The sequence below is a fragment of the Talaromyces amestolkiae genome (genome assembly GCF_001896365.1).
Source record: "Talaromyces amestolkiae strain CIB chromosome Unknown scaffold2.1, whole genome shotgun sequence".
In the NCBI taxonomy this organism is placed as follows: Eukaryota; Fungi; Ascomycota; class Eurotiomycetes; order Eurotiales; family Trichocomaceae; genus Talaromyces; species Talaromyces amestolkiae.
The window spans coordinates 1,551,879-1,579,187 of NW_024468038.1; the positions used below are offsets into that span (position 1 = coordinate 1,551,879).

The 27,309-nt window shown below is 46.1% G+C and overlaps 9 protein-coding genes across 9 annotated transcripts; 5 read left to right on the forward strand and 4 right to left on the reverse strand.

Annotated features, from left to right (window-relative positions):
* Positions 1 to 368: 368 nt before the first annotated feature.
* On the forward strand, positions 369 to 2,337 carry BHQ10_001791 (uncharacterized protein; the record flags this gene model as incomplete). The annotated part of the gene is made up of 4 exons (XM_040873866.1): positions 369 to 568; positions 636 to 887; positions 941 to 2,188; positions 2,253 to 2,337. The coding sequence occupies 4 exons, from the start codon at positions 369 to 371 to the stop codon at positions 2,335 to 2,337; spliced, it is 1,785 nt and encodes a 594-aa protein (XP_040730296.1).
* Positions 2,338 to 4,602: 2,265 nt separating this feature from the next.
* On the forward strand, positions 4,603 to 6,357 carry BHQ10_001792 (uncharacterized protein; the record flags this gene model as incomplete). Its single annotated transcript, XM_040873867.1, has 5 exons — positions 4,603 to 4,998; positions 5,057 to 5,589; positions 5,649 to 5,741; positions 5,804 to 5,919; positions 5,984 to 6,357. The coding sequence occupies 5 exons, from the start codon at positions 4,603 to 4,605 to the stop codon at positions 6,355 to 6,357; spliced, it is 1,512 nt and encodes a 503-aa protein (XP_040730297.1).
* A 227-nt stretch (positions 6,358 to 6,584) lies between these two features.
* BHQ10_001793 (uncharacterized protein) lies at positions 6,585 to 9,384 on the reverse strand (the record flags this gene model as incomplete). The annotated part of the gene is made up of 4 exons (XM_040873868.1): positions 6,585 to 8,880; positions 8,935 to 9,078; positions 9,131 to 9,185; positions 9,237 to 9,384. 4 exons carry the CDS (start codon positions 9,382 to 9,384, stop codon positions 6,585 to 6,587), a joined length of 2,643 nt encoding a protein of 880 aa, XP_040730298.1.
* A 517-nt stretch (positions 9,385 to 9,901) lies between these two features.
* Positions 9,902 to 10,838, forward strand: BHQ10_001794 (uncharacterized protein; the record flags this gene model as incomplete). The annotated part of the gene is made up of 2 exons (XM_040873869.1): positions 9,902 to 10,042; positions 10,104 to 10,838. 2 exons carry the CDS (start codon positions 9,902 to 9,904, stop codon positions 10,836 to 10,838), a joined length of 876 nt encoding a protein of 291 aa, XP_040730299.1.
* A 325-nt stretch (positions 10,839 to 11,163) lies between these two features.
* On the reverse strand, positions 11,164 to 12,965 carry BHQ10_001795 (uncharacterized protein; the record flags this gene model as incomplete). Its single annotated transcript, XM_040873870.1, has 4 exons — positions 11,164 to 12,243; positions 12,309 to 12,625; positions 12,712 to 12,768; positions 12,824 to 12,965. The coding sequence occupies 4 exons, from the start codon at positions 12,963 to 12,965 to the stop codon at positions 11,164 to 11,166; spliced, it is 1,596 nt and encodes a 531-aa protein (XP_040730300.1).
* Positions 12,966 to 13,601: 636 nt separating this feature from the next.
* BHQ10_001796 (uncharacterized protein) lies at positions 13,602 to 14,680 on the reverse strand (the record flags this gene model as incomplete). Its single annotated transcript, XM_040873871.1, has 2 exons — positions 13,602 to 14,310; positions 14,367 to 14,680. 2 exons carry the CDS (start codon positions 14,678 to 14,680, stop codon positions 13,602 to 13,604), a joined length of 1,023 nt encoding a protein of 340 aa, XP_040730301.1.
* A 553-nt stretch (positions 14,681 to 15,233) lies between these two features.
* On the forward strand, positions 15,234 to 18,889 carry BHQ10_001797 (uncharacterized protein; the record flags this gene model as incomplete). The annotated part of the gene is made up of 6 exons (XM_040873872.1): positions 15,234 to 17,000; positions 17,573 to 17,764; positions 17,849 to 18,191; positions 18,253 to 18,414; positions 18,484 to 18,626; positions 18,695 to 18,889. The coding sequence occupies 6 exons, from the start codon at positions 15,234 to 15,236 to the stop codon at positions 18,887 to 18,889; spliced, it is 2,802 nt and encodes a 933-aa protein (XP_040730302.1).
* A 3,270-nt stretch (positions 18,890 to 22,159) lies between these two features.
* Positions 22,160 to 22,444, forward strand: BHQ10_001798 (uncharacterized protein; the record flags this gene model as incomplete). Its single annotated transcript, XM_040873873.1, has 2 exons — positions 22,160 to 22,184; positions 22,248 to 22,444. The coding sequence occupies 2 exons, from the start codon at positions 22,160 to 22,162 to the stop codon at positions 22,442 to 22,444; spliced, it is 222 nt and encodes a 73-aa protein (XP_040730303.1).
* Positions 22,445 to 25,236: 2,792 nt separating this feature from the next.
* Positions 25,237 to 26,283, reverse strand: BHQ10_001799 (uncharacterized protein; the record flags this gene model as incomplete). Its single annotated transcript, XM_040873874.1, has 1 exon — positions 25,237 to 26,283. One exon carries the CDS (start codon positions 26,281 to 26,283, stop codon positions 25,237 to 25,239), a length of 1,047 nt encoding a protein of 348 aa, XP_040730304.1.
* Between the last annotated feature and the right edge of the window lie 1,026 nt (positions 26,284 to 27,309).

A 27,309-nucleotide genomic window follows, 5' to 3' on the forward strand; every position in this document is an offset into this window, starting at 1 on the left:
AAGTTGCGCGAAATGAAAGAGATTCTTTTTTCTTCGATTCGAGCAGAAATATTCAATTCACCCTCCAAAAACCCCACCGGATGAACGTGAGGAGGTGCCTGCGCAATCTCACCCGAGTTAGGGTTTACAACCCCAATCGGGTCTAGCGTTATACATTCTTCCCAAATTGACTTCCCGAAGTGGAGGAGCCGAGGAGTAGGGTATGTGGCCCACTTACCCATACATCTTCGTACCTGAATCGCAATGCTTGACGTGAACTTTTGTCTTGGATTAGAATATATTTCTTACAGCTTCTTTCTTCCTTTTTTCCGAAAGAGAATTGATCGCTGTTGTAAAATCAGATTGGTACGAATTTCCAGACGCTCACCATGCCGAACGAAATAAAGGATATCAGCTCGGTTGACAGCACGTCATTCCCTTATATCTTCGAACAGAATGTAGACGTGCCCCTCAAAGCTGCTAGTGGTCTCGTCCGCGTGAACGTTTACAGACCCAAAACCGAGGATGGCGCTCGTGTACCTGTTGTTGTCACTTACGGACCATACGGAAAGGATATTCATTACAAGGAGTGCGTGATGCGCAATTGCAATGTACCTACTTTGAAGGTTTCAAACTAAGTTTATTTTTGTGAATAGTTTCCATCCCCAATCATACTCTGAAGTGAACCCGGAGCATCACTCAGACCATTCAGCTTGGGAAACCCCAGATCCAGGTTTCTGGACTCGCAATGGGTACGCAGTTGTTCGCGCCGACGAGCGTGGACTTGGTCAGTCCCCAGGTGTTTTAGATACCATGTCTCGTGGTACCAGTGATGCCTTCTTTGATGTGGTAGAGTGGGCAGCAGAACAGCCATGGTCGACGGGCAAAGTTGGTCTTTTGGGAATTAGGTACGAACACTTGATTCCTTTGTCGCATCCTGGTCATGACTGATATCTTGTAGCTACTATGCTGGAAGTCAATGGCGTGTCGCAGCTCGACACCCTAAGGGATTATGTGCAATGATCCCTTGGGAGGGTATGTCCGATTATTACCGGGACCGATGCCGTCAAGGAGGCATCCTTTCCAACGGATTCATCAAGTTCTGGTGGAATCGCCAGGTTATCACCAATCAATACGGTCGTCCAGGAAGATCTGCTCGCAACTGGGGTCCCGATACAATTGAGGGAGACCTAAGCGAGGAGGAACTTGCCGCCAACCGCAATGATCAGACTGAGGATAACGCAGCAAACAAATTCCGTGACGAGCCTTATTACGCCTCCAAAGAATATAATATGGGTGATATCCAAGTCCCTTTGCTGAGTGTGGCCAATTGGGGTGGAATCTGCTTGCACCTTCGCGGAAATGTGCAGGGATGGCTCTGGGCAGGCTCTGAATTCAAGTACCTTCGGTTCATTACTGGTCGTCACGACCTTCCATTCTACTACCATGAAGAGGTCGAGATCCAAAGAAGCTTCCTTGATGCATTCCTCAAAGGCGAGGACCGCGAGGGATGGTCCGTTAAGGGTAAAGTGGCTCCTGTCAGTATTCTTTTACGCAAAGGTAACGTAGGGTTCAACGACGCCGAAGCTGAAAAAGTCTATACTCGACGCGAAGAAACCGAATGGCCCATCAGCCGAACGCAATATACAAAGTTCTTCCTCGACTCAACCGGCTCACTTACGACTTCTGAGCCATTGGTGAAGAGATCTGAGAAGCTATCATACAAGGCACTAGGCACAATTGAGCAACCTGAATTAGTCAAGTTCGAAACAAAGCCTTTCGAGGCTGAAACTGAAATCACCGGACACGTGGTGGCACACCTGAATGTATCTGTGACTCCTTATTCGGGTAGTGAGTCAATCCCAACTGATATTGACTTGTTCGTCACTTTACGATACTTCGGTCCGGATGGAAAAGAGGTTTTCTATACAGGCACAGCAGGTGACCCAGTTCCATTGACCAAGGGATGGCAACGTGTTAGTCTACGCAAGGTTGACTCTTCTCACTATAAGAACAAGACCTGGCTTCCTCACCGCAACTACACATCTGCTGATGTAGAGCCAGTCATTATTGGAGAAGTCTATCCAATTGATGTGGAGATCTGGCCGACCAATGTGGTTGTTGAGAAAGGAGGAAAGATTATTTTCGAGGTGGCATCGGGCGACACCCAAGGAGCAGGCATTTTCTTGCACAATGATGCTGTAGACAGGTATGTTCAACCCTTGTTGCTTATTTCGTTCGAAAATCTCTGACATGATGCTTTCTCTTTTTAGATCGAAAGAGAAACTTGACGGATTGAACCATATCCACTTTAGTCCTCACTTCTCGAACTATCTTACACTACCAATCATACCATAGTCATGAGTGAATGATGTTGCCATGAATGTTTATCAAGAAAAATTAGCTCCTCTATCTCAAATGTGAAAATTTTCATCCAAATTTCGCCCATGGATTGCATACATGAGCCCTAAAATATCGATACATTATTAACGGTTTAAATTTCAGCACCAACGCCGGTTCCTTCAACCTCAACGTATAATAATAGATGGCCAGAAACAGCTCTCACCTCCATCTTCTGTCAGCCTCTAAAATTCCGCTTGGATTAACGGCCGCAGAAATTGTAGCATGTGCGGCCGCATCTTGTCCTCTTCGTGAGATACACCGTCAACTATGGTCAATTGACATGATATTCCCTCGCATTCCCATGCTCCTTTTAAGTCGCAAATAGATTGTAATCTGCCCTGTTTCATCCGTTGCAATTCCTCATTCTGCCCATCTTTGTTTTTTTTCCTTCTCATCTTCTCCAGCTCTAACCAGTTCCAAAACTCCTCGCTCCCATGAACCTGATCATCTGCGGATCCAACAGCCAGTTGTATAGGAACCTGTTGGATTAGTTCCTTCCGGGTAGGTCGGCCAAATAATGTCTCCACGTTTGCTATACCCTCTGGCCATGGTTTTTCGAGGTTCAGCGTTGTTGTACGGCCCGGGGCTCCCACGCTGACTGCCAATAGTCTCTCGGGATATAGATAAAGAAATCTTTGAGTAAATTGACCACCGCCTGAGAACCCCATCATAAAAAATTTGTCCGTCCGAATACCTGGCCATCGAGCCACGACTTCTTCTAATATGGACACAATGGCAAGGTCCGCCGAAAGAGACTTTGAGCGAAGTGTTTTGTAAGAGTCTAAATCATTCGATCCATCGAGACCGCTGGGAAATAATGGGGCGAGAATTGTGCAAGGGGTCGAGTTGGCAAATGAGACTACATCTTCGGCATAGAGTGCGGTTATTTTACGCCGAGTGCCGTGCACCCAAACTATAAGTGGGAGTTTTTTTGGATCTGAAGTTGTGTCGTAATGTTTTGGGGGTATATAGAGTGCGTAGGATACCCGAGGATCCGAATCAAGGGCTTTGAGTGGTGTATGGCCAGTCAAGTATGTGGCCTGGAGGAATTGAGGAGGAACCTCCGAAGTTGACAGTGGTTTGTGCATTATCAAAGTTCTTAACACGAGACAATTGAGGAGTCTCGATTTCAGACGACTTAATGCTTACGACTTTTATAAATGCGGATCAAACAGCGAGCATCGGTTATCAATGCGAACTTCGGTCTAGGGTTACCATGGCTCTATTGACATATCTGTATCAATCAACAATCAATGAAACAATCATGTTGATTCCTTAATTCGTCTTTCCTTGTGAAACGAAATGACTAAAAGTTATGCTCCTGCTTTAAAGTACGAGAAAACCAAATATCCATCCATGAACCTTGGAATATATTACCATTCTCCACCAATCTTGTATCCAAATACCTGATCATTGATCTTTTCACCGGTCATCCTCCACAATTTATTTAATCGCTGTACTCGGTACTTGCATTAGTCTTTGCGCATGACCATCCGAGGGGGAGGAGGGGGACAAGGGCAGCCCCAAACATACAGCATTGTTCCTCACACCCAAAAACATCATTGTAATAAAGGCTCTCTCTGCACCATTGATATACACTCTTCGTTCCCCTTGGTTCAAATCATGGTTGATCGGTCGGTATGGTGGAATCCGGCGATAATGATTTGCCCATTCTGGGCCCTCACGGTCCACGTGTGTCGGTTGTTGGGATGTTGATGGTAGCTCATCTTGAGTTTCGTTATCAAGAGAAGGTGATGAAGGAGAAGTGTTAGAATGGTGTACTTCGTAGTCTGATGGATAACCAACGACTCGCAGACGGGTTTGCGACTCGGTCGTGGAGGTGAGGGTTGACGTTCGTGACATTTTTGATATTGTGGTGGTTCTGGTTATCCTGGGTTTCGAGGATAGTTGATGCGGATGCGTATATGTTGCTTAGTCTTTAATCCAATATCCCGGAGGCACTGTAGTAATACAAACCAAGTGCTGATGGCGTCTGTTACATTGCCTGTTCTCGGGTATGTGGAGGGGGGCACACCCACCTCGGATATCAACCCTACGTGATGTGGAGGTCCCCAGGAACCGCCAACTCCGAGCTCTGCCTCACACACGATCACATGTGCTATGTTTTATATTCTTTAAAGCTGATAAGCTAGAACAAACACTTGCGTCCTCATACTGTCTTTCTTGGTTGCAGCTTAGCATACCGCAATACCACACATCATGTCGCAGACACTTCGACCAATCCGTGAAGCAGTCATTGATGGGCGCACGAAAAACATCATCTGGCGTCAAATTCAGCTTGAGAATTTGCAGCGCACCTTAATCGACAATGCGGATACAATTCAGGCTGCTATTCGACAAGATAGCGCATACACCACCACCGAAGCCGCCATTGAGTACTGTCTAACTCTAAAATGTCTGAATGAGAACTATGAGTCGTTGGATGTCGAGCAAGCTCTGAAAGATGAGTATGCGGTCGCACGAGGAGAGAATGCCGAAGATTTTAGAGATCCGGTAGGAATTGTGTATATTGTTCCCACGACGCATAACTTCTTCTATTCGATCGTTAGCGCTGTAGGCGCAGCAATCACAGCTGGCAACTGTGTCGTTGTTGAGGTATGTCGTCCCATGGTCAAGCGCATTATTCGAGCCAATCTTTACTAATTTTACGCAGCTTCAGATCACCGGTGGGCAAAAAGCCGTCTCTGAAATACTACAAAACCTTTTGAAGGCCTCTCTTGACCACGGTGTCATCGAATTTGTCTCAACCCGTGCCAGCGACGAAGACCTCTCACCAAGCCACATCCGGCTTTTCCAAGAAAAGTCACAGAATGAACGTCAACCCGCTTCCTCTAAGAGTCTCTTTCCATTATCATCCGCCACCCGGAGTATCGCCATCGTCGACCGTACTGCTGATCTCACTGGCGCTGCAGAAGCGATCGCCACGGCGCGATTTGCCTATGGCGGTAACTCTCCCTATGCGCCAGACTTGGTGTTGGTGAATGAGTTTGTGAAGAGCCAATTCCTTCGCGCACTTATACAAGCTACTATGGATCAATTATCGCTTCGAATGTCGGTTGATGCAAAATTTTCTCCGTCGCGGAATACTCAGCAGACCGCGAGTTTGATTGCTGCTGAGATTGAGGGGAAACGAGCTATCAGTCTTTCCAGTGTTGGCGAGGGAAGCTTGGTAGATGTTACTAGCAGGTATGCCAGATCATTGATTCTGTCTCAGTGAGAGGAAAAATTACTAACATTGCGTACAGAGATTCACAATTGCTACGGAGCAAAATCCGAGGATACAATATTCTGCTCCATAGCGTGCGGTCGTTAGACGATGCTATTGACTTAGCTAGTCAGTGAGTATTTCTCCACGGTAAATTAACAGGACTAAGATGTATTTACTAACTTTCTCATAAAGACATGGAGAACTACTAGCTGCATACACATTCGCAGACCCTGCTTCAGGGAAATACGTATCTCAATTCGTCCCTTCGCAAGTATCTTTCGTCAACCAGATTCCGTTTGAAATCTTAGGTAAGAATCACCTCGCTCCCAACTTTTCATCGCAGCCATAACTGACACTAGACTTATTTCACAGTTGGGCCCTCATTCCCCGAAACATCTCCCCTAAACCAATCCCTCCATATTCGCTACCCAACAGACCTGTTCTCCATCCCTAGGCCCCAATATATCCTTAAAACACCACTTTCCCAACAAATCCAGCAATACTTCCTCCTCAAGGGCAGCAGCAGCAAGAACACATCCCCAGCCGTCTGGCAGAAAACCTTGATAACCAGAATCTCAAAAAGAATCTCCGCTACAAAACAGAAACGTCGTCCAGGCGGGCAGGTGGGATTCTTTGAGCAGGGGATTCTGCTTGGATTGGGAATGACTGGTGTGCCGATTTTGGTTTGTGTTGGTACATTAGCTTATTATGGATTGGGGTTTGCGTGGAGGCATTTTAGGCACTGAATATGATGTGAGGGTGGGATAGAAGAAGGAGGGTTTTCGTGTATAAGTATGATGCTTTAGCTTGAAAGAGAGTCGTTGAAGATACATGATTTGTTACTTCAAAATAAAGATAGGTTCCCGTACACATTTGTGTGGTGTGGTATAATGTGTAAATATCGTTATATCATACAAAAAAACTACCAAGGTACAATCATAAAGCCATAAATCATGGCATCCATGGTAGGATCTCATTGCACACCATCACGTTGTCTCTCAATCAAATGTATCAAATTCGCCACCAAAGGCGGTTGTTGCGAGAACTTCCACCGGTAATTTTGTTCCATCAATCTGATCATTAGATCCAATACTTCCTGTGGATGATATATATGTACTGGCATAGCATCACCTTCAAAGCCCTGTAGAACCGGGGTCCCTCTTTCAAGCGCAATATACCGGTTTACATCATCTGCTTGTATCCCGTCTACATAGACTTTAATCGGGTCAAGATCCATCGAGTCTCGGCTGTAGGGTGGGAGCGGAGCAATAGCAGTTGATTGTTGCATATCTATGTTCGGTGCAGAGGAGATCATAGACGGTTGTTGGAGAATAGGTCCTCGTCTGACAGTACCATATGCCCACAGAGTCAGACCAGCATGATAAAGTGCAACTGCACCGAAATCTCGAAGGTCTTGCGATGGAAGTAATTTTATGTGTTTGATTATCTGACCTGCATGCCACAGGGCCTGCCGAGATTCTTTGCGGTTCGCCCATTCATGGAGGGATGCTCGCGCTGGGTGGTACGTTTGTGGTTCAGCTGTAGTCAGGAATTGGACGTCTTCCAATGAGACGTGCATATTCAACAATATGACATGCAGACTAAGCGCGCTCTCATTTTCGTATGCAATTCGATAGTAATCAAGTATTCTAGTAAGCTCCTGATATCGAGATGTGAGGACTAAGCCATTGTCCCAATAGCGCGGCTTGTTCTTGAGTAATTGGTCGAATTGACGATACTCTCTAACAATGCCCCAGAAAGCATATATCACCGCTTCGCAGGACATCTTAAGGTCGATGAACCTCTGACTCAAGTCAAGGAGGTCCAAGTTTGCGACACATTGAATCACTGTGGGCACAGACATGGAGTTCATTGAAGCCAATTCTTTGCAGTACAAGTCGTGCCACTCGAAGGCCGAGCTTGCATTCCAAAGAGCCGATGTTGCTGGAAGTGGGACGGCAAACTCGGCATATGATATTAGTGGAGGGCTCAGTATGGCCAGCGACGTCTGTGCATCATGTTGGAAAAGCTGAATCGCAAGTCGCTTGAAGCTCTCCTGTCTAACCCAAGTCCTCCATGCCTCCTCGAGCGAGTGGCCTGTTTGATCATCTGGCAGGGGAATAAAAGGATAAGATGACTGATAGTACCACCCTCCGCGCCGCATCATTGTGATCAGCAGCTTTTGGATGCTCTCAGCGATCTCAATCTTCCGACTATTTCCGCTCCATAGTCCGATATCTAGATAGAGAAAAAATGCTTGATGCATCTCGAGATTCCGGGCAGCAGTGTTATCTTCCTCTACAGCGGCTGTGAGCTGGATCCGCATCACTTCGTGCATGGCGTAGCCAAGTTTTCGTAATGCAAGATCAGGTGCAAGAACAGCACCGGCCGCAGCCAATCCGAGTAACAACTCGGGCCGAGATCTCTTGAAATTAAGTGTCGGTAGATGAACCCATGACCGGACATTTGAAAATGGTGCAGTCAAATAGTATTGGATAAAACTGTCCAATAATTCTACTGACGGAAATGATAAAGGGTGAGAAATATTCGGCTGCTTCATCTGGCGGAGAAAGATACCCAGTATCTTGTCTCGCGAGGACAAGTCCAGCTTCTCGTTGGTCGTTCTATGCTCGACTTCGACAAGACTCTGGGGTGTCGGGTTCGACTCGGGCTGATCTGGCAGTAGCAGATTATCGTGCTCTGCTAGACCATGGTCCTGAGGCGCAGGAATAAATCGCCACATCAACTTTCCCAAGGATGTCGAATCGGTGATTGCTCTATCATCTTTGGTTATATTAACCTCAGGTGTAGTCACGCTCGGTAGCGGTAAGGGCTCGGGTGGAAGTTCTCCGAACTCAAAAGGATTCCGGGTATTGTACGACTCAAGAAAGCTCAAGTCCACATTACTCAAATCAAGATCGGTTTCAAGGCCAAACGCAATCAAATTACGAGGTGTTCTGATGCCGCTAGGGTAATTTGAGCTAAGAGTGTTTAAAAAGGCGTCATGATGATAGTGCCCCTCAGGGGCTAGCGAGTTCATTTGTTCAGGAGGTACGATGGATAATGCGGGCTCAACAGATACCGAAGGAAAGCTGTCAGGCACCTGTTCCGACTGGCCTGGCTGTTCTGCCAGCCAATGAGAGTCTTCTGGTTCGATTTGTACATGCGACGAATCATCATGTCGGCTGGGAGAAGTATCACGAACAGAGTTCGCATTCTGCTCTAATCGTGGCGAAGATTCGGAACCTTCGTTGGTCCGAGAAGCCACCCTACACACAATATTTCGGCGCTGACATCGGCCACAAGGCTTCGTGTCATCGCACCTCAGATGGTTTTCTGCACAAGCAACACATGCTTGCGAAGTCCGAACCGGTATACTTCGGTCATTGGCGCCGCGCCGACGCTTCCGTGAAGAGGGAGAGTCGTTGTCGGCATTGTGGAGAGCGGAATGCCGACTTAGCAGATCACTAATTCTCGAGTATCAGCATGGTGTAATACTTACAGTGATAGTAGACTCACATTCGGCCAAATTTCTTGGCACACACATGGCATTGATACGGCTTCTCTTGAGTATCTTGAGTACGGTTAGCAGGAGGTAAGAATAGCCGTGTCCCGAAAGACCTACGTGTCCGCACATGCCGAGAAAGATGGTCGATGCGTTTGTACGTTTGCGAACATTTACCGCATTGATAGAGATTCGGATTCGGATGGCTAGTGCCTGGCAACATGTCTCCCCGGGGCACCATCTGATCCTCCGTTGCTGTTGTTGACATGATGTCGGGTAATGTTTGAGAAGGTCAACTTGTCCAGGGAGGTTGGAGTTGATAAGAGGGAATGTGGAGGTGCCTCGGACCCCGCGTTTCCTCCGGTTGCCCCAGAATCTGTGTCAAATTTTTGCAAGGGTACTCAACGCTTCGTCCAGCCAACCACGTGGGTATACCCTTCCAACTCAAAAGACGAACCAACAGCTAGCCCCATATTTAGTCGTCTGGCTTGGCTGAATTGATAGCACTAAAGGAAAAGAAGCTGTTCTAGGTTAGCTGGATGGGGCACATCGGGAGCTGCGTCCTCCACCTCGGAACATGACCTTTGCGATTGGGGGTATGTGGGGGTGGGGCCGGACATCCAGCTATCCACCAGCATAGAAATGTCCACACCGTCTGTGGATAACTGTCTAAGCTAGGTAGTTAGAGATCTGAGTAGGAAAAAGTCACAGGTGCGAAATCAAAAATCAATATGGCTAGTATGCATTATCCCGTTGTATAGATCGAGAGAAAGTGTCAGCTCACAATGTCTGCAGAACCAACACCAGTGCATTTCTTCTCCCATGGCTCGACTATGATGTTGGGCGAGGAGTCCACATCGGCCGATTATTGGAAGAAGTGCGGCGATGAAGCACTTGCCAACGGCATCAAGGGAGTAGTGATGATGGTATGCCCATTCTGGTAGTTCTATTTTTTCTCTGTCGGGCAGATAATTAACAAAAGCACAGGGAGCTCACTGGGACTGCTCTGGACTCAACAAGATCCAAGTCGCAATGAACCCTAAGCCTAAAAAATCACCAGTCGCATATGTGCATCCATCAAAATATGTCGATTATGAGCTTGCGCCAGACCTAGAGCTAGGTCAGAAGTGTCTCGATCTCCTGAACAAAGATGGCTTCGATGCCTCCGCCAACGAAAGCTTCGACTGGATTCACGATACATATCTCATTTTGATTCGCATGTTCCCCGAGAAATGCCCACCGACTACCATTATATCTGCCAATTCTCGCTTTGATCCTCATTTCCATATGCGTGTTGGAGCTGCGCTGCGACCACTTCGTGAACAAGGATATCTGATTATTGGCACTGGCGGCGCTGTACACAACCTTTACCGTAATGTTTGGGCACCCATGCTCAAATACTCGGATAATTTTGCACAACTGACGCCTCCCGGAGACTGGGCAATGGACTTCCGGCAGGCGTTTGAGGACGCTATTGTTAATAACAGTGGACCGGCGCTTCGTCGAGCAATCACGCGATTAATGAAGCACCCCAAGTTCAGAGAGGCACATGCAACTGATGACCATTTTATGGCTGCATTATTTGTCGCCGGTGCTGTTGGCAGTGAGCAAGACAAGGGTGTTTATGGAAAGCTATGGGCTGAGACATGGGAGCTCACGAATATGTGCAATTCGCAATTCACTTTCGGAGAATGGTCCAAGGCTCCTCAGGCAGTCTATTGAGCGTTTTGACAGTATTGCTATAATGTACGTTTATAATTGATGTTGGATCATATCTATTTCAAAGTATCACGTGCTTGAGTAAACCCATCATTATCAATGTTTACCTGCTGAAGCAATTAATGCATGCCTAGGTCTAGCATCAATTTTGGCTTGAATTCATAGTAAATTAGCATATTCACTACTCATATGCAGACTATTGGCCTCAATGCTCAGCTTATACACATATCAGATAGGAACTAAAACAACCATTACACCCACACATTTTTAAATTCCCTGTAATCACTTCTCTGCAATCTTAGACTTAGAACCCCTCCTGCATTGGCATTTAGATTTCAATTTTTGCACCATCCACAGCATACTTGGTGGTAAAAGAGCGAATCTTCGCGCCAAAGAAGAACACAATGAAGCCAAAGGCAGAAATGACTCCCATGATAATAGCACAGATATTGAAAGCGCCATCGTATCCTTGCTTAGTGACGAAGTTGGTCACACCAAAAGAGATACCAAAAGAAATTATACCACGAATAGCACAAATTAGGGTTAGGATCGGTACAGCACGCTCACCATAACTGTCAAGCGAGTAGGTATAACCAATCAAGATGATACCGATGAAACCGAAGTAGATACCATTGTAAGTGGTGACAACAGCCCATGATGACCATTGTGTTGGATTCTGTCCGGCTTGACCAAAAATGACAGCAGAAACCAATGTAACCACTACCGGTAAAGTGATGGGGATAAGGCGCAGCTCAGAATTGACCATGCCGTCGCGATTACCGGCCATCCATTTGTATAGTATATCACCACCGTATCCAAGAACAGGGACCATGAGCATGGAGACCACGATCTGACCTCCCTGGACGAGGCCCAGGCTTGTGGACGGGTATAGATAAGGTGGTGAAGCCAGAATGGCAGCAAACTCAGTCGCGGAAACAACGTAGATGCCCAGCACTGCACTGTTCATCAAAACCACCCAAAGAATGTTGGGAAACAAAATACATTGGCCCATCTGTTTCCAGCAAGTAGTGAACTTTGTCCAGTCCGCGGGGCCGTGAAAAATCTTGAGATTGTATGAGAGCGTTCGTGCATGGTGCCTTTCGAAGTCGAGAGGTGGTCGGTTCCTTGTTGTTGCACGTACAAAAGTCGTTTCCTGGGTTTTTTCGTTATGCACATGCACAAGGCCATTGTATGCATCATCTGGTCGTGTGTAGCGAGACTCCGGGATCAGGAAGAAGGCAACGATCAATGTAAGACCGCTGAAAATGGAGAATACGCCGTACCACCACCGCCAGCCTATACTGTTGACTAGATACCCAGTCGCAATAATCAAAGCTGCAGAGCCGGTAGACTGAATAGCGCTGAACCACGCGAGTCTTCGACTACGTTCGTGCACAAAGTGAACTTCCTGTCAAACCGAAACCGATGAATTAGCTTCCATCATACAAGACGCACACAACGAATCGAACATACCTGGATAATTAGAGGGCACAAAGCTTCCGATTGCCCAGCTGCCAAAGAGAGAATATCACGACCAGCTGTATGTGAGCCGAGACTATGGCTTGCAGCACACCAGACAGCACCGACTGTCAAGAGGAGAATAGATGCCAGAAACACAGGACGTCTTCCTACTGCCATGGCAATAGGCATAGCAATCAGATTTCCAATACCCATGAACAGAGTGGGATAGGTCATGAGGTCGCTAGTTCGTGGATTGCCGTCGTAATAAGCGTCGATCGTGTTCAAAATCGCTCCCATACCACTAGTCCACGTCACAGCCAGAATGGAGACTGAATTATGCTGAATATTAGCAAGTTTCTAGCTTTCATAATCAACCCTGAACAATGTCTGGGGAAGAGTTTCTGGGTGTGCTTACACAGTCCGAGCACAATCGTGATGGTCCATTTGTGCCATTGAGGGAGATTGAGGGGATCTATGAGAAATCTAGTCAGCAAACTGCCAAACATCAAAATTGAAGCTATTCATACCTCTTGGATCCGGCGACGGAGTCGGAATAAGAATCACCTCTCCATCTTCAATCAATCTGACTGTACCAGTCGCCTGGTTCTGCGCTGCCTCCTTGGCTAGTGCCAATTCCTCATGGTGTGTTGCGTCCGCACCTTTATCCATCGTCGCAGAATGAATAATACACAAGTTCGAAGTCGAACAAGAGAGACTCTTAATTTGACAGATGCCGTATTATCCAGATGTCAGATTTGGCCTGTCATTCTTATATTCCTGGTTCTACATGTATTTCCCCATGGGGTTTCCAAAGCTCGAGCAGACACCACGGCTGGTTACAACCAGGGTGGGCAATTCCCGAACCGATGCCCTAAGTCCTCCACATTAGATGTCCATCTTCCGAAGAGCTATATTTCATATTAATATGATATTGTGGGCGTACTCATGATTGGTGAACACTAGATAGTGATATTCCTAGGACACGTAGACATGGCGATCTGTTGGACCAATTAGGAGTTGTACCCGACGTCTTTGAGTGCAGTTGTAAGTCTAATATGTCCATGTGATGCTGATGTTCCGACTAAAACTTGCGATCAAAAATCGAGTGTGCGCAAGGAATGAAGATGTAAGCCGTGTTGAAAGCATTGGCCCTTAATTGATAGTCAAGAAAAATGCAGGAGCGCTTTTGATATTATTTTCTGATGGAATAGATGTCTATTCAATTATGTCATATAGATGAAAGAAAGTATTGAGTGACAATTTGTACAGCTAGCTAAGACTCGTAAAAACATGGGTAATCATTAATCAGTAAGGAATCACTCCAGCCAACTTCAACAATCTCTCAGTACGCTCCGGCTTCGTAAGAGGCTCCTTTCGCTCCAATGGATCAGGTACCTCCTTTCCATCCACAGTAAGCGTGGCGTCGCCATGAGTATACAAATTGGTATGTGGCCAGTGAGTAGTTGTCTCCCAATTTTCAAAAAGGTCCTTCTTCAACTTCTGCTCCTCTTCCGACATCCATGCAGCTGGGGTATATGTCGCATACACAATGGTTCGAAGCACATCTGACTCTCCGAATTGAGCCCAGTGCATCTCACGCGAATCCCAAATGATTAAATCACCTGGCTCGGCGCAGACTTTGACCAATTCACAGCCGTGTTCACGGTACCAATCCAAATCCTTCTCGGCAAAAGGATGGAAATCCTTGTGTTTGGCTGTTCGCCAAGGAGTAGGTCCGGTAACAGGGTTTTCTTCAAAAAATTTATCGAACAGCGGGGCAGAGCGTTTCATAACGACAAGGCCACCGTCGTTAGGACCGGACTCGGACAAATTCACGATACCCTGAACGCAAACCATGCCACTACGCTCGGGTGCCTGGTCACAGTGTGGCCATGGCTTGGAGTCGTAACCTCCGACAATCTTTGCGGGCAGAGTGATGTTTACTGTGTCAAAGGAAACAACGAGTTCGTCTGTGCCCCATAACTTAGCAAAGGGCTCAATTACACTTGGTTCACTATAGGCAGGAATGTGTTAGCTTTTTATATACATATCGTTTCCAGTATTTCTTACGTTCGAATGTCCCAGACATATTTCTCGTGAGCAGCCCGGAAGTGAAGGTACATGCCACCCTTGAAGCTCTGAGGCACATTTTCTTTTTTCCAAGTCGATTTGTCATTGCGGTCAAATCCAAGTGGGAAGGACTCGAGCCAGTCGAGGGCCTTGCTCTGATACTCCTTTGCACGTTCTTTGCTCAGAACACCCTTGATCACTGCGTAGCCGTTGGCGTAGAATTCGTCCCGGAAGTCACCATACGTTGTCTGGGCATCAAGTTTATTCGAAGAAACTGTGGMGGCCTCGGAAACCTCAATGCGAGATGGTGCCATATTGAGTCTGCTGAATTTGATAATGACAGTATAAACTTGAAGGCTGTCTATTAGGAGATAGATGATCAAGTATGAATGGACTTTAAAGTTCTTGAAAGTCAGGGGCGATTTATATGCCAATGATCCGCTCGCTGAGATCTTTTGGGGCCGTATGATTCAGATGTACTTGTTTCAGACGCGGACTTTGATAGAGTCTCATAATTTGCCACAAAAAGACTGATGCATCGGCTCGTACATCTGAAATCTACCATGCTCATTTGAACTTGCTGTCATTCACGTTCCGAGTGGGGGATGTATGAATCCTACCCGAGATGCCCACACAACCCCGATGAGAAGGCCTCCTCGAACCCAGCAATTGACGAAGACTCTGGAGATGAGCGCGGGTTTCGTGGCAATGTAGCTCAGGTCCGCAGAAAAGATCTAAGTCGAAGGCGGAAGGTAGTAAGAAATAAAACCTTCTGCAGAAATTTCGATCTTGTAGAAATTGACAATTCCTACCTTTTCCTGCTTCCCATCAGATACAATTCACACAGTAGACAAGCATTCTGACACCATGCCTTCTCCTATACCTATTGCTACTCGTCCCATCAACGAGCCTAAAGTGGGGAGGAATAACTACCAACCTTTTGGCTTTCGAGAGGAGGTCTTACCAGCTGGTTGGACAAGTCAGGAAGGCTCACTGCCCCTTCCATGTGATATTCATGCTTCACATGATGTCAAAGTTACAGTTCGCGACGGTGCCAACCTATACATTGATATATACCGACCTAATACATCAGAACCGGTTCCAGCAATCCTTGCTTGGAGCCCCTTCGGAAAGAAGTTTAATGGCATCAGCATGCTGAGAATGCTGCCTTGGGGCCTCGGAGTTCCCAAAGGAGTTATCAGTGGACTTGAGAAGTTTGAAGGTCCTGATCCGGCCTCTTTTGTGCCTAAAGGTTTTGCCATTGTCAATGTGGATGCTCGGGGTGCTGGTGACTCGGATGGAAATGTGCATATCATGGGTACGCAGGAAGCCGAAGATGGCTATGATGTTATTGAAGCCATTGCAAAGATGCCATGGTGCAACGGTAACATTGGCTTGGCCGGCAATTCCCATCTAGCAATTGTCCAATGGCATATTGCACAATTGCAGCCGCCATCGCTTAAAGCCATCGCGCCATGGGAAGCATGTGGTGATCTGTACCGAGAGCAATTTGTGCGAGGCGGTATCTTTGATGCCGGGCTTTTTGACCTCATCATCGACCACAACATTCAGGGTCATGGTGGAGTGGAAGACTTTCACGAAATGTACCGAAGATACCCCAAAGCCGACTCTTTGTACTGGAAAGATAAGAGACCGGACATTAGCAAGATCTCTATCCCGACTTATATCACAGCCTCCTATACAAGCTTTGTACACACAATGGGTTCCTTGCGTGGATGGCTCCAACTCAGCACCTCTGAAAAGTGGTTACGAATCTGCCCGTGGCAGGAGTGGTTCGACATGTGGAATGATAAAGACTCAGCAGCCGACTTGGCGGGCTTTTTCGGTCTCTATCTGAAAGGAGAAAAGAACGGATGGGAGCGAACTCCTAAATTTAGGACCACTGCGTTGCGATTTACACAGGACCCAGTCTTTGATATTGTGGAAGAAGATTTCCCAATTCCTCGCACAGACTACCGGAAATTATACTTCCAACCTGAGCAGAAATTAGGACTCGAAGCACCTGTTGAAGCCTACTCTGTGTCGTACGACTCCGAAAAATACTTGGACCATGCTGGCTTCACCCATACATTTTTCGAAAAGACGCGACTGATGGGCATTCCCAAGGCGGTCGTCTATGTGTCTTGCGCGGACTTTCATGATCTCGATATTTACGTTCTCGTTCGAAAGCTAGACGCCCAAGGCAAGCCTCTACTCAACTTGAACATTCCTTGGTCATCTATTGCTTCTCAGGGCGCGAGCCCCGATAAGATTGATGAGATTCCACCCAGTCATAAAAACAACCTCTTGTTCCACGTCGGATCTCAAGGTATTTTACGCGCATCAAGGCGGGCTATTGACTGGTCCAAATCAATCCATGAGAATTTTCCATTCCATCCGCACGACCGTGATGAATATGTGACTCCTGGTGAGATTGTGAAGTTGGAAATTGGTATCTGGGCCATGGGTGTCGAGTATGAGGCTGGCGAGAGTGTGAGGGTGGAAGTCCACGGCAACAGTCCCGCTTTAAGAGGAGAGTTCAAGGAGGATAATGAGTTTGCCAGTCTGGCTTCTCACGGAAGGCATCAAGTGTACATTGGTGGAGAGCACGCATCGTACATTATTCTTCCTTTTGTATGATGAAATGCTACATCAGATAAGAATGCAATGTATTCGCTTTGTTGGTCCAACTTATTGGCTGAATTTACTTGGCTCAAATGAATGTTTTGCATAGTCAGCTATACATAATTCTGGGGAATTGCGGGGATTCATGAAAGAATTCATTAACTACGTATGTCAAAATGCAGAAAGCCCCCACCGGATCGGGTAGGTGGAGGAATTCAATAATTACTCTATATGAGTGACGAATGAATGTCAAAGATACTTTAAATCTTAAAATGAATCCAATCTGAAAGTTTTTAAATCTGAGAATTTTACGGCAAAAATGGCTTTCACAATCAGTGTTAGCGCGGATTCCCCCTTTACCCTAGACAACATACCATTTGGGGTAATCTCAACTGATTCTAATCCCAAACCACGCTGTGCGACGGCATTGGGTGATTATGCAATTGATTTGGCAGCATATTGGAAAGATAGAACATATGCTCAACTCGAAGGAAGCAGAAGTCTGTACGGTATTTTCAACCAGGTATTTGACACACCATATCCAACAGCCCTCTTGATCTGAGAAGCTAATTCTACTTTAGGGCTCACTGAATGAATTTGCTGCTCTAGACTCCTCAATCCGTTCAGATGTTCGTAAGCATTTGGCTACGGAGTTAGCCGCCGGAAATGTTTCTGAAACATGCGCAATTCCTCTGAAATCTGTGAAGATGCATCGTCCTATGGCTATTGGAGGGTTCGTCGACTTTTTGTGTTCGCTTGAGCATTGTAAGAATGTACGGCTCCATCTCCCATCCAAGAAGATGGATGTGGGAACACAAGGAATTTCAAGATCAAAGCTTTGACTAACTAGTCAACAGTGTGCTCCCTTGGCCGGTGGAGCGGTTTCCAACAACTTCTATTATGCGCCATCCGTATACAATGGACGAACATCAAGCATTGTACCCTCCCCAGAGCCAGTTCGTCGACCTCACGGAATCATTTACCATCCAGAAACAAAGGAACCAACATTCTGCCCTTCGAAGAAAATAGACTTTGAATTAGAAATGGGAATCTTCGTCTCCAAGCCTGTTCCCATTGGAGAGAGAATATCGATCGAAACTGCAGCTAGCCATATCTTCGGCTTTGTCTTGTTGAACGATTGGTCAGCTAGAGATCTTCAAGCATTTGAGATGAATCCTTTGGGCCCTTTCCACTCTAAGGGTGAGAGATACCATCTCCTGATATTGTCAATGAATTACTAAATTATCTATTTCCTTTTCAGGTTTCGGAACAAGCATCTCGCCATGGATCGTTACCATCGATGCTTTGATGCCATTCACCTGCAAGCCATGGCACGATCATACGAGCACAGAGTTCGAACACCAGCGTTATTCAGATCGAACCAAGGCGACATTTGATATCAAATTGGATGTGACTTTAGTTCGTAAGTTTTCCTTCTTAATGGCCACGAGTCGAAATCCTTGTACAGAATACTAATCTGAGGGATTTGCAGGAAACGGGGAATCTCATAAACTCGCAACCAGTAATTTGAATTATCTCTACTGGACACCATATCAACAAGTTACACATCATACTCTCGCCGGCTGTGGCTTGGAGACCGGCGACTTGCTTGGTACAGGAACTATTACTGGAGAGGTACCATAGCACTTCCCTGCACGTTATCTAAACAAGCTTAGTTAACTAATTTGTGCTCCGCATTTTAGACAAAACAAGAACTTGGCTCTCTATTTGAGGCTACTTACAACGGCACCAAACCCATTGAATTGGCCAATGGTGATAAGCTTGGGTTTTTACAGGATGGTGACGAGATTATTCTCGGTGCGTCTTGTGGAGGTGAAGAAGGTCAACCTCGTTTGGGCTTCGGGGAATGTCGTGGAAAGATCCTGCCTGCTAAATAGAGATTCAGTCCTCTGTAAGTAGAAATGAACTCGGGGCGCGTGCATGTCCTTAATGACGATATAGGGTTACGATAGCCTAAAAAGGACAATTTAGGGGTTTGATATTTTTTCCTTTTCTGTTCAATGCGTCATGTAGACTAAGAGTTGGGGAGGATTTGGTGCGCCCACAAGCTGTTTGCAGGCCAACAGGTTTGCTCTCCAAGCGACTCAAGATTCTAATTTTTTCTGTAAGCATTTTATTGCCGCTTTGTCGAACTTATCGATTGGAATTTGGCTGCGTTATGTATTCAATTGTCTACGACGGATAAGTGGTAGCCTGGGGTATCTCCAGATCGAATCATAGTAACATAGAATCATTAGTTCAAAACAGAGGAACAATGCTTCCAGGTCCTTGAGTGTGATTATTTTATAGTTCGATGGCCCTGGAATATGTCCTTTATTACGTGTTCTTTTTTTAACACATACTGAGATATTTGAGGGAATTGCGAACAATTTGTTGTTGTGCGAACGAAACGGGGGGCTACATTGTACTATCCAAGGGTTGGAGCGATCGAGTAGGTAACAATGAAATGACATCGGTTGTCTACTTTATTAGATCATGGAGACCTCTGTGACAGTCATTGGCTCATAGATTGCTTTCAAGATGCCTGACTAAAGTTGTCGTGTCCAAAATCATTTAAATATCGTGAGGTTCTCAACTCCTGGCCACCTCAGTAAATTCCGTCTAAATGTATCCCACACTAGTAACCAGGGCACATATTAACGGCCCAATTTTGAAAATTTCCCAAACTTTGACCGAAACTTGCTTGCCAGGCTTTTTCCAGTCTCGTCACCGTGTCCAATATCTCGCTGAATCATTCTTTTGATGTTCTTGAACCACCACCCTTTTTTTCCTCTCTCATCACAAGAACGACACTCAATGCAGAGAGCAGGCGAGGTCCAAGTCCAGTACGTATTATTCAAATCGAGATCAGTCATGCCAGCTTCATGAAAGAATCGTTGGAGCCATTCTTGGGTACTATTATGCTCATACACTGGAGGTGGTTGTCTTCCTCTCTCTGCGAAAAACCTCCGTGCTGACCTTCTCTCGTCCCTAAGGAACCTCATCAAGAACCCCTGTTCTTGAAAGCCATACGTACTTTCCACCACCAAAGTATTGGTATCACTCTCCCAATAGAGGACTGTGGAAACATAAAGCGATGAATACTCAAAGCCATTGAAAGCGCGGACATGGCTGCGGTGGCTAGGGCCTTCCCACCTCTCTGGACTGATAAATTTCCAAATCCAACTTGTTAGAACGTTCCTTGAGAGACCATTGGGCATGTCAACATATCTTACTGTCCTAAAAAAGTCGAGTTCCCCATGGTGTTTCAGGCAAGGGCAGATATCAATTATACCAGCAAAGGGCATGCAACCTAATTTGTAGGGAAGCGATTCCTTTGAGCCCAAAATCTTAGAGCTGCCCAGCGCAGAATGTCGATGGAGTTTCCAACACATACGGCAGAATCTCCATCGCCTATTCTGAATCCGATGAAGCAGTTCCACTCTCGGGGCACTATATAAAGTGCCACTACAGCGTGATCGGCTTTCATCTGGTAATAATTGAGAGAGATTATGATTCTGAGCTTCGAGATTTGATAGAAAAGATATCCATAAGGGTTTGCAAGCCAAAGCCAAACAGACTTGGTCTACCTTTGAGAGATGAGAGACGATTTCGTTCAGTACCTCAAAAGGTAGCTTGTCGAATGAGGTTGCATCATGCTTCGGTTTGAGAATTTTAAGACGTCGAAAGCTCATACTGAACTCGTTTCAGATGTAGCGTTACGAGATCTCTGAGCAGCACAGGACTTGATGCAGGACGAATGATCTCTTGAACGTGGAGGACAATGAAATCTGTGAATCTGCCTCAAAGTAGTGTCCTCAGTAAAAAGCGAGGATATTTCTATATCGTTTCTCCCCATTTCAGGCTAAGCTACTGATGGGGGCGTCCTCTAATAAAAGAAGAGGTAAAAACCAATGCTGTCTATTCACAGGCATGATGCTCGTAGTTCACAGAAAACGATGCTATTCACCGGTGAACATGGATAGATAGCAATTTAGGAGATAACAACCCTCACTAAGATTGTTCAGTGCACTCTGTACCTGCTATACCCAACAAACAAGAAATCTTTATATTATTTTTTGTCGTTTCCATGTTGCAAATATTCTTTGTTTGGTACTGGACCTGAAGGACAATGAGCAGCTCTATGTGATAGAAATAAGCCTCTATCTAGTAAACTTTGTGGTAAGCCCACCCACAGACAAGTCACCTCCGAAAGTACTACTAGGGTATTAAATTACCAGAAGACAGTAAGTCGTAGACGCAGTCTAATGAGCGGAACATATTTATGTCAGCTCGTCGTGAAAGAAGAAGTACTCATAGCTCGTCAAGATACCGCGGTTGCTTCAATCAACCGAGGAAAAAACCTTATATGGTTCCAGAACAAGATGTAGCAGATTAAACATTTTCTCCCTTTCAAGCTGAAAAGCTCAATTCTTACAATCGCTGAACGCTCGATTATTGCATTGCGCAATACCAAGTTATTTCGATTCTGTATATGATTCGGGTCAAGATCCATCCAAGAGGTGAGCTCTTCTCCATTCGCTGTTTATTGGCGGGKAGATATGCCGGAATAGCAGCTGGGTTTTATTTAAAGATAGTTGCGTCTAGCCTTTATTCAGGGTCTTAGGCCCACGACATACCGTTGATCCTTGCTTCGATCGATGGAACATCTAAGCGATGTGGACCCGGGTAATAGATCTGGAAAAGAACAGCTGGGGAGATCGATGCACTAGTACAACACTTTGATCAATATTGACGATATCAAGGAAAGATTCATGGAACAAGTGACGGAATATCGATGAAAAGTGACGAGCAGTTCAAAATTATTCATGATATTTTGGATACGAAGTCAAGTTTAGCAAGAAATTCTCAACGATGTGGATAGCTGAGCGTCCACATTAGGACAGCAGTGTACAGTCCAACTCCACATTGACTACACATTTCAAGGAACACTGATGGCCCGAACAGTCGACCTGGCTTTAGGGATAATTACATATCGATGACCGTCTATGATGATTTCCAAGTGAATCGAGCACGAATTGACATATATAAGAGGGTGTTCTCTCCCTCGAAAAGCATTCGATTCAATATCAATCCCATCAATCAATCTACAAAGACAAAAACTACTTTTACCAACACAAAACTTCTTTACACTTCCAACTATCACAATGGCAGACAAGTACAAGCCTACTGGTACGTTCTAATCTTCACCATTTCGAATCTTTTGTCGATTTTATTTGCTAATCAACTCTCCAGAGCACGGCGGCAAGCGCGAGGACGGCCAGCCCGACAAGCGCACCCAGCAAACCGAATTCGCCTATGGCAAGGTTGACCCTCACAAAGCCGGTCAACAGGGTGGTTCTACTTCCGGTGCTGGTGGCAGCGCTCCAGGAGAATTTGCGCATGGCAAAGTCGATCCTCATGAGGCTGGAAAGGAAGGTGGCAGCAACTAATTGGAATTTGGCTGGAAGTGTCAAGCCTATTACGATAATGACGATATGTAATCAGCACGATAATATCTGACTTATGTATGATAATTCAATCAACACGTATATCCTGACTGAAGTTGCATGCCCTAAGTTGATGTGACTCTTAATTTTCAACCGTAAGCCGTACGGCTGACAGAGACTGGAAAAATCTAAACACTGAATTAAATCTGAAACCCCCCAAATTTATTGGACCTGTCTACTTTTCCAATACTGTAATTAGATGTGGTAGGGTGTTAGCTTACTCTGTCATGACTCTGAGTCCTTCCTATTAGGGTTAGCATGCACTATCTTGACGATGCTGCCGATCCATCTAGCCTCCGCAGACAACATCCATCGCAACTTCGGAAGCCAACCTGACTGGATTCGATCCTTGAGAATTGAAACTCGGTGAAGTGACATATTCAGAAGCGACGCTCCACGTCAATTTTTCACCATGGCTCCAACATCCTCGATTCACCTAACATGCCTCTGCGGCTCAATCTCCGAGTCTGGCTCGATTCTATCCGACCAAGAAACACCAGTCTACGCAGAAATGTGTCATTGCGAAACCTGTCGATATACAACAGGTGCCCTGAGCGTAGCATTTTCACCACTCAAATCATCACCCTCTCAGTCAACACTCAGCAAATTACAAGCCTATAGAAGTTCTGACATTGTCACTCGTTACTTCTGCCCTAAATGCGGCTGCTCCTGCGTTTTCTATACGGCCCCACGAAATCAGTGGTATTTCATCAGCGGGGCTATTGAATATGTTCCAACTACAGAAGCCCCTACAGAACCAAACAATATCTTCAGAGTCATGCGCCATGCCCATATTCTTGACACTAAAGATGGCGGTCTTGCGCCGTTTCTACTTCAGCTGGGTAATCGATCCATTCCTACCTGGACTGGAATTCCGCCACCCATGTCTGAATCTCAGGGCTCATTTGATCTTCCGCATGAAAAGATTCTCTCTATTCTCAATTTATCGTCTGAAACCCTTACAGAACCCCCGAAAGAGGACTCGTATTTAACAGCCAAATGCCATTGCGGGGGCGTCAATCTCCGAATCAAACGTGCCAATAATGCACCTGGAGACCAAAATCGCTGGAACTATCCAGCCGACCCAACCAAATATCCAACATATCTCTGCGCATGTCGCTCCTGTCGTCTTTCGACGGGTATATCGCTCTTCCCATGGGCGCTCGTGAATGCCGATAATGTATTCAGTGGCAAAAGCGCACCGGACAGCCCCGCACGCATAACATTCGGATTCGACGCTTCGACTCTCGGCTCAAATCCGGGCCTATCCTTGAAGCATTATTGGTCTTCGACTGATACATGTCGAAGTTTTTGTGAGAAGTGTGGCGCGGCGGTGTCTTACTGGTGCGCTCAACGGCCGGAGGAGATGGATATTACGGTTGGGATTCTGAGGAGCGACGATGGGAGTATGGCGAGGAAATGGCTTGGGKGGGKATGGGGTGAGTGTAGTTTCTCTGAGGAGAGTACTAATATAGAACTCTATGAGGCTTGGACAAGGGCTCCTGGGTTGATCAGGGGATCAATTCGTAGTTAGACTCTGTGGTTTCTAAAAAAGAAAATGATATGTTTGAAGAATGAGATATGGCTTCATGAGTGATCAGAAGGTAAAAAGGCATCTGGAACTCACAACAGCTTGAGCAGCCGTCTATATACGGACCATTCTTTTTCTCGACGTGGTTCCAACATTGAACGTGAAGGTTGATAATGTAATCCAGCAACGAAGAGTAATCCACGGATGGATCGGTGTCAACTATATATTTGACACAGATCGGGTGATTAAAATTACAACAGTTCCCCTAGGCAAACACCTAATGCAAACGCATATCTCACTTTCCTTCACACCAAAACATATGTTCAATAAAAAGCAACACCTTTTCGGAACAGTAAGACTTATCCCATCTTCTCACACTGCTCTGTCTTACGAGTAACACATAGTTTTGCTTGATGTAGCACTTTTCTTCGGTCCCATACATCAATCCTCAGTGGTCTACCGGTCATGATTGGCGCTTGTCACTGCAATAGCAGCAACCCGCGCTAGAACAGGGTTCGACTGGAGGATTTCCTTTTTTACTTTTTCCCCAGCGTATATGATCGGACATCGTGCTGGTTTTGTTTTTAACTTTTTAAATTTTTTTTTTTTTTTGGCTTTCTCCAGATATCATCGTATGGTGTTTGTCAACTGATGTATGTAGGGTGGGAGATGAAATCATTGTGCAGGCTTTTTACTGCCAGTGCGGTTGCCCTCGACCGACTCATATTGGTCCGAGAATGTTTTGTAGTACGTAGGTAGTTTTATTCTTGCAGTTGAACATTTGATACAATATTGGGCTTATACTTGATTTGATAAGCGCAAATACTTTCTACCAGGACGGGTTTGGGTTCATTTGATTCAACTTAAAGCGACGTACAGAGGAGACCTCTGGAACGGTAGAATATATATCGAGGGATTGATTTCAGGTGAAGGCCATACAAGTCAGAACCAGCAAAGCCCCAGTCTATTATTAGAGCACGTTATGAGATTGTATGTATGTTCCGTTATTAATCTCTATCGACATATGCTTGATATGTAGAAGAAAAAAGAAAAGTCATCTGAAAGATGAAGAAAATTAGTCTTGCCGCTGAAGCAGACAGGCTATGTATGCAAAGAATGTTATGTCCAATGAAACTGCCATTTCCCAGAACGCCGACGCTAAATGAAAGTCGATACATATGCCGACTAAATGAGTTCGTTTATTTCATGAAATGACTGTATCGTTGCCTATAGGCGGTTCAGATGCTACAGGTCGTTCGAATGCGATAGGCTGTTCGCATGATATTACTGGTTCAGATGCCACAGGCGGTACGGATGGTGATTGTGTAGAAGGAATGGTTCCGAGCTTCGAGTCCGACTCGGTTGATGGTGAATTGCCTAGCGTCCAGCGCCATTTACACCGACGTTTCTGACTGGTTGAATCGGGCACTGCTGAAAGAGCGGCAGCAATACGATCGTTGTCAATACCATCTCGAAGCGCAGCTGCCCGGATCTGTCGCTCACTCGGAGCGGATTTCCGTTTCTTCCTCCGTATCGGCCGGTTTTGTGCGTCTCCATCGTCCTCTCCGGATGAGCTGTGGTCTGACTGTGAGTCACCAGAGTCAGAGGACTCGGAGCTATTGCCTTCTTCACCCTCAGAAACCGGTTCCTGTTCACTCTCAGAATCGATATCCGAATGTCGCGCCACGAATCGAACGGTCTTGATCTCCTCTTCTAGTTGATTTCGGAAGCCGACTTGTTTCTTGGCGGGGAAGTACACGCGACGATTCTCTGCCATAGCGCCGGCAGATATAGAAACCGAGCGACGTAGCATCATCTTTTTGAGAGGTGAATTGCGAAGAATGCTTCGTACACCGAGCGGCTGCTGATAGGGCATACCATCCGATCGATAGCTGCTAAAGGGAAACGGAGACCCATGACGAGCGCTACCCCCAGCTGATCTACTGGGTGAAGGCGAGTCAATAGCAGATAGCGTTTGCCTTATATCATAAGCATTGCTGAATGTATTGCGAATAGTAGGCGAAGCTGTTATACACGATCGAGCGACGAGCCCCGTGTTCGAGTTTCCGAATGTAGCAGGAAGAGCGGCCGTTTGTAACGAAAGCTTCGGCCTTTTCGTGATGGTAGTGTTGTGCATCACCGATGGTGTTGCTGTGGTTGTAATGGCAATCATCTTTTGCGCGGTTGTATGAGATACAGAGGATGGCGATTCACGAGCGACAGGGGAGATGTGCGATAGCTGCAAGGTCATTTGTATGCTGAAAGATCGTGGTAGAAGTATATATATTATCCCAGTGAAAGAGATGAGACAACCCGGTTGTCAGATCCGATAACAGCACTCTGTCCCACCAGCGTCTGAGGCTAGGTCATTGACGGGGCTGCTTTGTTGAGTACGTATGGTAATGTGTAGAAAGTTTGGACCATGAGCTGGGGGCCAACACAATCAGGCGCAGTCCAACATAATAAACATTGAAAGCTGAATCAGATTGAACTCGGTCAACTTCGAAATACACTTTTTTTTGGCAGTCATCAAGAGAAAATGGGGGTAAGAGCGTATAATAAAGCCATTCAGGACAGTCTTTCTTGTGGTGAATAAGTATGTGTGTTGGTGGGCGGAGAGTCACACTGTATAGATATTAATAGCAAGACGGGGGTGGAGTGAGCCGGAGAGTGGGGGAAGGAGCGGATAGAAGCCAAAGACAAAGAAGGAAGTTGCGTACCCACGGACCAACTGGAAGCTGGCCATACGTAAGCCTTCCTTTCGTCGTCTCCACCTCTCACGTGAGCCAATCAGCAGCGATTGATGCCAACGCCCACGATCATTGGACGCCATCGGTATCTATACTTAGATAAGAGTTCATTGCTAAATTTATCGACCGCCCATAATTAGCGTCAGTCTGCAACATAACTTGGCCAATTTAATTCGATTTAGCTCAATTTGCTGCATTATGGCCGGAATTACCTTTGACCGGCAGCGAGACCAGAGGCAGCCATCCAAACAGCGTCGGCCTGGAGTCGCCACCATCAACATACGCGCCAGCCATACCTCCCTCATGCGATCACACAGCATAGTCACATCGCGACACCGACTACCATGTCGGGCATCCTTACGGGTACCTACCTTCTAGGGTTACTAGACTTCAATTATGATCACCCACTGTCGGATTGACCATGCGGTCACAGCATGCGGTGTTCCTTGCTATGTGACTCCAGTTACATTCACGCCTAACTATCTCAATCCTAGCTTTCGCCAACTAAATGTACACTCCGACGCCTC